This window comes from Gavialis gangeticus, unplaced genomic scaffold (assembly GCF_001723915.1).
Source record: "Gavialis gangeticus isolate Ggan-Ray unplaced genomic scaffold, GavGan_comp1, whole genome shotgun sequence".
Taxonomy (NCBI): Eukaryota; Metazoa; Chordata; order Crocodylia; family Gavialidae; genus Gavialis; species Gavialis gangeticus.
This window is the reverse complement of record NW_017729029.1, coordinates 12,739,270-12,748,533: the sequence shown is the minus strand read 5'-3', so window position 1 is coordinate 12,748,533 and position 9,264 is coordinate 12,739,270. Positions and strand designations below refer to the sequence as shown.

The 9,264-nt window shown below is 41.0% G+C and overlaps 1 protein-coding gene across 6 annotated transcripts in view; it reads left to right on the top strand.

Moving 5' to 3' along the window:
• Window positions 1-9,264, top strand: part of KLHL13 (kelch like family member 13) — a 139,933-nt gene that overhangs the window by 37,370 nt on the left and 93,299 nt on the right. For 2 of the 6 annotated variants that reach the window (XM_019521268.1, XM_019521271.1), the window contains exons 3-4: window positions 506-577; window positions 3,453-3,495. The exons of 2 other annotated variants lie outside the window; for them this stretch is intronic. In XM_019521268.1, coding sequence (XP_019376813.1) covers window positions 506-577; window positions 3,453-3,495 — 115 coding nt within the window. The remainder of the gene's footprint in view (window positions 1-505; window positions 578-3,452; window positions 3,496-9,264) is intronic. 2 more of the 6 variants (XM_019521270.1, XM_019521272.1) reach the window with 1 other exon arrangement.

Genomic DNA, 9,264 nt, shown 5'->3' with positions numbered 1-9,264 from the left:
GTTGTGGGAGGGGAAATAAATTCCAAAAATGCCCCCCCCCCCCCCCCCTTCCAACTGGCTGGCTGATTTGGTGGCTTGTTATTGTACTTCTGTTTAGATTTTGGCTTTTACTTGAGACATTGCTAGTTCTTGGAATAGTATTTTATACATGCTTCGGAGCTGAGGAATTTTTCCATTAACATTTTGTTTTAGCTCGTTTCTGAAATAAGATTTTGACCACATAGATTTTGTGCGAGGAGGAGAGAGCGCAAGCTTTGTAAGACCAAACTAAGCTATAGTCCTCAATGTTGTGCTTAAACAAATCATTCAGTGAATCCTGCTCATTTTGTGTCTCTGTGCTTTACTTAAAACAAAAGCCTCATTTTTCATAACAGTACAATAGATGGGCTTCATGAGTCTTCAGCTGTGTGACTGCAGTTTTAATTAGTTCCATCAGGACAAACAGGCATTAGGGTAACTGCTCTTCTTAAATTGTATGTTACAATTTATCTCCTTTGGTCAACAGGGGAGTTACTAACCTTGAAGGCATGGATCATTCTGTGCTCAGAGGGGAGATGTCAGCAGTGCTTCACGACAGGTACGTTTTATGAAAGTAGCTGAACTCATGCAGTTTTCTCAGTGCTTGTTTCGGGGACGGTTGTCACTTTCTCAACCTGAAAACTCACTTTTTTTTCCTTCCTGGAAAACTGAAGTTCTTAAAACCAATACACATTTTATGAAATAAAGCACAAGCTGTAATATTGATTCATTTTGTGAGCTGCTTTGTTCCTCAAACACAGTGCATGTGACTTTCCTGAAATAAAAACCTTGCAATTCTGTGAGTGAAAAAACTAAAAGTCAGTCAAGTTCCTTAATCTGTATCATTTAACCTACTAGTTTTACATCTGCCTTTTGGATACCTACACACTAGTGTCTTTATAGCTGCTCACCTGGTAGGAAGTTGCTATCAGTCCATTTATAATTATTGCTCGATTGTTACTGACCTGGCCAGAGAGGAATTCAGATAGTCTTAAAATACAAATGTTGTGAATTCTTCTGTCTTGTTTTGCTTTTAATTTCACAGGTTTGTTGCCCCACACCCTATGTTCATCTTTGCAGTACTAGAAGGGGAGAAACTCTAGATAATATTCTAGCAGCCTCTTTTCAGTTGTTCCTCCCATTTATTGAGGCTGAACACTTTTGAACCAGTCTGACTTTTTCTAACATGTACCTTGTTTATTCTCCAATGCAGTTCCAGTTCATTGCTGTTAATTTATGCTCAGCCTTGTTGTTTTATCTGTCTTTCCTGATCGTTTCATTTACTTCGGTGTTGTACCTTTCTGTACAGTATCTTGTGTAAGAGAGAAGCACTAGATTTTTCAGTCTTCATTGTAGCTGGATGAAGTATGGGGGGGACATTAATCCTTTGTGTTTCAGTAACCGTCATTAAGAAGCGAAGATGTTAGTTGTCTAAGTTAAATTTTCTATGAAGCTAATGATTGCAGCAGAATTTCCCAGCATTTGCTTTAGGGGGCTTAGTGTTGCTAAGTCATCCACACAACTTAGTGTGTTGAACCCTGTATTCAGTTTCATTTTAATAGGGAAGTTCGTAGTTCTTGTTTGACCTGTGCCTGGGCAAATGATAACTAATAATGACTTTGTCACCTCTTCTTTGTGTTGCTGGATGGCATTTTAAGCTGCTTGGGTGCAATTTATGCGTATAGTGTACCTGACAACATTAGAGTGTAGTTTCCTTTGTGGATACTTGTCGCTGTCATTCGTTCAGGTCACAAGTTCAACCACAACCCAAATTATTATAGTATTTCTCCTTAGCTTTCCCTCACCATATATGGTAAGATTCAGATTTATCCGGAGGAATAGATCACACATGCAAGCTTCAGGCATTGATTTAAATTCATTTTCTTTTACTCTGAAAGTGATGGTTGCAATAAATAAACTTGCATCTTTATTATCCAGTTACTTTTGCCCCTTCTTCTGCTTCTATGACCTATGCTTTGATTGATTTCTTGGTATTCTAGTATCCATAGAAAGCTTTGTTATCAAGACAGCTCATGGAACACAGTTAAATGATTGCAGCACATTTTGGCAATAGCATAAATTTCTGTCTTGCAGGGTCATTAATATTCTGCTTTCCCACTCCAGTGGAGTTTTTCACTAATATACTTGATCTTGACTTTGAACATTTGCATTTTGAAGTGAACAGAGGTAGTTCCTATTCTGCTGCTTCAACTCTTTTGCTTCCCTTACTACCCTGGGCGCAGGCACAAATCTCACGTTTCATCCTTGCGCCTGAGTGAAATTCATACACTGACTTCTGTTAATCAGATCACCTGTTAATCATATTTATCAGCAGCTTTTGCATTTAAAAAAGAAACAGCTACTTAGTCAAATCATCATAGGAATGGCTAAAAACAAATGTGAGAAAACCGTTCATAGACAATTATGTTATGAGCTACCTAACTTTCAGATTCTAGTAAATCAAGCTTTACCTCCTCAATACCAAGCGCTTTCTTCTCCAGTATTCAGTTTGCTTGCTAACATCTTCATTTGCAGAATAGCAATGACTGCTCATTTTCTTTCCTTTCTCCCTAGTCAGTGTTGCATAGTTCTTTTCTTATCGTCTTGATGTGTCCCTTTTAACTTTTGTAGGACAACTGCTTTTTGTTAAAGAGGAGAAACTTATCAAACCTTGCAATGGTATTGGTTAAACAAGAAAGTTAAGTTAGGAACATAAACTGAAAAAAACCTGATTGACTGTCTTTTGGGGAAGGAGGGAAGAAAACTGGCTGCTTCATACCCTGTATCAGGGGTTGGCAATCTACATCCCATGGGCCAGATTAAGGTTGCAGAGCAGGGGCCTGAGCAGAAAGGGGGCTTTGCCTGTGCTGTGCTGTGGTCAATGGCAGGGAGAGGTGGTAGCAGCAGCTGGGTCCTAGCCCTGGCCTAACTTGGACTCAGCCCAGCCTACCACCAGAAAACATTGCTGACCCCTGCCCTGTAGGGATTTGTATGAGGGTGTGAATTATTTATTCAGGGCGTCACAGTTACTTTATCATTTCCCAGCATTAACCAGAACTAACCAAACAGGTTTTGGTAAGTGACCTGTTTCTTCATCCTAAGGCTTGGACTTGAGAATCGCTATAGGAAGTCCAGGTCTGCACTAGAGAGATCTTTAAATCTGCCAATTGCCTAACTCCAAATTTAGGTTTTATTAGTCTGTTTCTCTCTTTGTTTCTGCTTTTTCTAAAAACAAAATTCATTATGATGATTGCAGACGCTGACAGCATTTAGGATCTCATTATCTTTCATATAGTTCTGCTTCATTTACTTGCGGTGCTTACAGTTCAGTGTGTTATCAGCTGTGTTTGTGGAAAATTTTCTTCATTTAGGTATAAATGTTCCGTGCATTATTTGTGCAAGAGTATGATGACACTTTCTTTCCTTTTTTCTAGATTCCCAAAGAATTAGTGGTGAATCCGCAGGAGACTTTTTGAGGTTGGCTAGTCACACTAATGCTGTTTCCATCCTAATGGATTTTGTTTGTATGACGAAACAGAAAACAGTGCTGCTTTGATAGCCAAGTTTATATGCATACCATATACCCTGTACCTGAATTATTTTGGCTCGAAGGAAGGTGGAGAGCTCTAAATAGAAAATACCCTCTTAGTACTCAAAAGCTAATTTTGTTTCAGTTTGGTTCAGATGTAATTCCAGGTTTCATTGCACCTGAACTCCCTGTCTAGCTGAAGTCTGTTGAGGTCAGCCAGCAGTCTGAATGCAGTCTGGATAGAGATTACACACTGGTTCCCCAGAGAGCCCTGTACACCTCAGCATGTGAAATTTGTGTTACTCAGTCCTTGCTGGTTATCAAAATTCTCTTAAATATTTTATGACTAAAATTAAACTAAAAAAATGCATCAAGAGTTTGGACGGTGATTTTGCTGCGTGTCTGTTAGCCTTTTTCCCCTCAGGGGAAAAGTCTGTTGCCCAGTATCAGTGCTTTGTCAGTGAAGGCTAGTGCACGTCCTCATCTTTCAAACAATAGTGTTGACAATTGCAAAGATCCTGCTGGCTCTTTCCATAGTGTAGGGCTCAAATTGTCAGAGCAATTTCTGCTGAAAACAAATATGGCTGTGCAGCTGAACTTGCCAATTGCTCCGACTCCGTTGACATGGTGCTTGTATTGTAATGCAATCAAACGCAGCTTGTTCTTTTTATTTTCCCTTTTGTTCTCCTATTGTGACCGTCTTGTCTCACCCGCTTGAATTTGCATTGCTTGTTACGGTTGGTATATTTACTCCATGACAAAGTGGGAAATGTCTATAGTGTCCCATCTCAGTATTGTATGTGACTGTCCTTTCAATCTGCTGCTGCTGTCTAGTTGTATGCCTAGTGGTAAGACTAATGTAAAAAGGGCCTATTAAAGAATTGAGTAGAAAGGTAAATCAGTGGCAGGTAAGTCAGAGTTAAGAGTCCTGTGGGTGGTACTGTTCAGGGTAGAACAGGATGCTCTTTGCAAAGCTGGTCTGCAGTGAAAGGTGACTGAAAGGTCCAGAGACCCTAAGAGGGGTAGCTCAGTTGAGAGGGAGGGAGGCCGAGTTGACATTCTCAGGGACTGACAGACTTGTCATAAACAGGACAGGCTGTTCCTTCCAGCTCACATGGCGAGTTAGCTCATGAGGGTCCAGCTTTGTATAGAGAGGATTAAGCTTAGGTAAGGAACAAGCATGTCGGGGTTTTTACCTTGGTGCTTCCTGCTTTGGACTCTTTTTGGGTAAGAATACACAATGCTTTGAAATCATTGGAGTTACTGTGCTTGCCTAGTTTCAGCCATGCAAAGGGATGCTCTTGTGGGCTACAAACTCAGCTAGCATCCAGGAAGGCTGGAATCCAGGACCTGGCCCTTAGTGTTCTCCTAGGGTATAATTTTAGGAGAGTAAAGGCCAGAGGCATAACGTATTGGGTATACTTGGTGAGATGGACAGCAGTGCAGCTAACCCAGTAAGCATGACACCGTGTTTATGTGCATGCAAATAAGGCTTGTTGGTATTTACAACAAAAATACCATGTATTTACCAATTAATTAAAGCCAATTAATATTCCAGTTAAAAATCTGTATTTGATTTATGTAGGCCAAAATCTGTTTTAGTTTGTTCCTGTATCTGCTGCATAGCCTGCAGTCATTAACAAATGTTCTGTTATTTACTATAGCCAACTTCATTAGTGATCATTGCCAAGTTGTATTTTATCCCCTCCTTGCCCCCACATCAAGAAATCCTTGTAGTGTACAGCTTAGTCTGAGTTAGCAAACAGTTGATCAGCTAAAGAACTACTGAAATAAAAGCGGTTGTATTTTTGCAAAAGTAAAAGCAGCATGTTTTTCTTAAATTCTCCCTGTATTCTGTTTATGGGATTGATAAACAAAATGTGTTCTCATTTTTTTAGACCTAGAAATAATCTTTTTGAAGTAACTTTTGAACCATGATTTATGGCCTGAGATGGAGTTGAGGGTGGAATAAATATTGATATTGACCCATTTGTGAAGAGGGTGGGGAAAACTGTCTCTGAATGGATCGGATTCATTTTCTTTCTTCCTTCCCTGGCTAGAATACAATAACCTAATTTTTAAAATAAATTATAACTTTCCATATGGTGCAAATTAAAGTTTATTATGGACTTCCTTTAAAAGCTAGCACAAAAGCTTTCCACAGAAGTTGTTCCTTTATTAGAAAGATACTTGTATCATATGGAATACATTAAAGTGTGGGTCTTTTTCTTTCTTTATGCTTGCATTGTTCTATAAATATCCTTCTGTTGAATCCATTGTTTGTAGAACGCTTCCCAGATGTCTGTGATTCATATTGTAGTTCGCTAGGATGTGGATATGGAATAGGGCATGTCTTAAACTAGAGGATGACTGCACAGAATCCATCATATAAAAATCAGTGCTGAAAATGCAGGACAGGTTGTCTCTGAATATATGCAGGAATATCGAATGTTGAACATAAGAAACCAAAGCAACTAAAATGACCAGGAGGAACCTGCAGGGACAGCGGGGATACTATTTCATGGGGGATCAACCTCAGTAATAGGGTGTTGTCATTTCTTTCCTACCTTAGTGAGCACCAGTCTCATAAATTGGTTTTCAGTGTGAGATGTAGTTGTATTCAGAAACCAGTAAATTGATTTTGATTGCAACACCCAGTGCTGCGATCTGATGATGCGGGTGATGCTGCACTGCCCTTGGAAACATGGCTTGAACATCTCCTGCCACAGTGTGCGTCTTTTCTAAGCTTGCATCATGTCCAGATTTAAGGGGGTAAAGAAGTGGTTCTGTAGCTTGGGACACCAGTGGGTTCCTGTTCTACTTCTTTATTGTTCTGCATCAGGGCCCTCTAGCAGGCTGAGTAATTGGACCATAGCTGACAGTCAGGGATACTGAGATGGTATTAGCAGGGGATCTGTGTGAGGTCCTTGTTGCACAGTAATTTTTGGCAGCTCCTGGAGCTCTTAACCCCTGGATTGTCCACATTAACACCATAAAGTAGTTCTAAGCATTTGTGATGCGGCTCAAAGTTGCGGCACTTCAGGGCACGATTATATCTGATCCGCATCACCCAGTTCCTGTTCCATTAAGGTGTGGCCATCTCTCACAGATGTGCTGTCCAGGTTGAAGTCCTCCAGTGTCCCAGAGTCTCTCCTACCCTTGCCCATGGAGTAGGGATAGAAGCCTGTCTTGGCTCAGCAGCCCTCGAATTGCAGCTCATAGCTGTAGCTCCTGGTCTGCTCCTGCTCACCAGGCCTCTAGCAGCAACTCACAGCTGTGCTGTGGGGGACAGTCGGAGAAGATTTCTAGACTAAGGGCATTTATATACGTGCTCCAGGAGTGCAGGGTAGGCAGAGGGGGTGCTTTAATTAGAATGCATCTGAGCACTGCACTAATTAAAGCACCCAGAGTATTTCCTGCATCAGCATTCCCACGCTTAGAAGTGGCAGTGTGGGTGCTTTAATTAAAGCTCATCATTTAACTCATTCAATGAGTTTAGTTAAAACACCCCCGCCACCATCTTTAAGTGCAGGGATGCTGATACACAAGATGCTGGGGTCTGCTGGAGCATGATAATTACCACGGGGATGTAATAAAAAGCCTTCAACTACCTGAAGGGGGGTTCAAAGAGGATGGAGCTGGACTGTTTTCAGCATGGCAGAACAAGGAGCAATGGGCTCAATTTGCAGCAAGGACAGTTGAGGTTGGATATTAGGAAAAACTTTCTCCCTAGGAGGGTGGTGAAGCACTGGAAGAGGTGACTCATACAGGTGGTGTCATCTCTGTCCTCAGAGGTTTTGAAGACCCAGGTAGACAAAGCCTTGGCTGGGATGATGTAGTTGGGACTCGTCCTGCTTTGAGCAGGGAGTTGGACGAGATGTGACCTCCTGAGCTCCCTTCCAGCCCTCGTTGTTTATGAGTCTGTCAGCTTAATGTGAAGTTAGGCAATGCATCTATCTACTCTGCACACTGTAGGAATAACTGTATTCATGCTGGCGAGATCTAGGGATGGTAGAGGCTTTGTCCTACAGCTGTATAAAAACTCCCAGGTTATGAGACCACTTACATTAAGATTACATTGAGGACGCTGAGCCACTTCACAGCTGATTGTTAAAAGAACTTCAGCACAGCAAAATTGGAGAGTCTGAATTCTGAATGAAAATTGCAAATACATTAGTGTGTACTTATGTCCAAATGAGCATCTGAGCCCTTTCAGTTATATTTCTTCACATGATAACATCATTATAGCCTGAAGGACCATCAGAAATGTAGTTTCCTCATGGCTTTGTGTTGTTGATGTTATCTTTTGTCGGAGAATTGCCAAGTAAAGTAGTTAAATTCTGATTTTTGCAGATAAACTGTTTGCTTTGAAGTATCTGATTTGCTAGCTGTGGTCCCAGGGCAACCTATTAATTACTTGTGATCTCTAAGATTAATTATTTTAACAAGTTGTTTTAGCCCACTTGTATATTAGGCTTTGAAGAGGAGGTTTTTCCTTGCAACAAATTAGATTTTTCTCCTTGAATCAGTTACTGTCACTGTTCATAAATGCCAAAAGTTCCTTCCAGGATAACAATAGGGATTTAGTTCATTCCAGGATACAATATAATTTATTGTGTAAAAGATGCAGTGCTTTTTGCCAGCAATTGTTTTCCCTCCAGCAAGGTGTTGATGATCAGCTGAGGTAGGAATGCAAGCACCTTCCCTCTCTGCACTTTGCCTTTACTTGCTACATCCTTTTTATTCCCTGTTGTCGTGAATCACAAACTTTCTGATTATAGAAATGCTGGTGTGAGGTTGTGTGTGTGTGTGGGGGGGGGGAAGCTAAGAATGAGTGTATGTTATATTACTGTTTGTAGGTACCTGCCAATTCCTAGCTATTAACCACAGGGATGTAGTTTCCTTTGTTTCACTCCTCTTGCAGTTACATTCCTGAGATCATATTTAGCAGTCTGATTTCATAAAGCTTATCTTGGCTAGTTAATGTAATTTCTGGTGGAAATGTGCTTGGTGGGGAAAGCGCATTGGAAGTGAGAGATTCCTTCTCTGTTGTATTGTGTTGACCAAGACCATGAAGCAAATTCGGAAGGCTTTTCTATATGTGATGCTATGAGCTTTTGAGCTAATGATTCTTTGCCTGCCATTGGTGCGTATTAACTATAATGGTGTATTAAATCTACATGTAAATGGTTAGGAGCTATAGAAGAGGGTAGTGCTTCTGAAGACTGTTAGGCAAATATTCCTATCTCCTTGGAGAGGTGGTAGTCTCGGCTTCATTTCACAGACAGTAACAAACATGTTGGCATTGAAAAGACAGCAGTTCCAGCGTTAAAATGTTCGAAGCGTACTTATCTATGGCCTTTCCAGCTAAGTGTGATTGCTTTGTATGCATCCCTTGGAATTGAGTACCTGGACACCATCACAAACATTATTGGGCAGAAAACCTAAAAGTATCTTGCCACCTTCCTCTGCTTCCTATAAATGCCATGGCAAGATAGCTTGGGACATCCCTGTGGCTTCCGCTATCAAGTGGTTTCAGACTTGAATTCATATTTTCATAGTTTCTAGGGTTGGAAGGCACCTGAGCAGATCATCTAGTCCGACCCCCTGCCATGGCAGGAAAGAGTACTGGGGTCAAACGACCCCAGCAAGGTGTTCATCTAACCTCCTCTTAAACACCCCCAGGGTAGGAGCCTGCACCATCTCTCTTGGAAGTT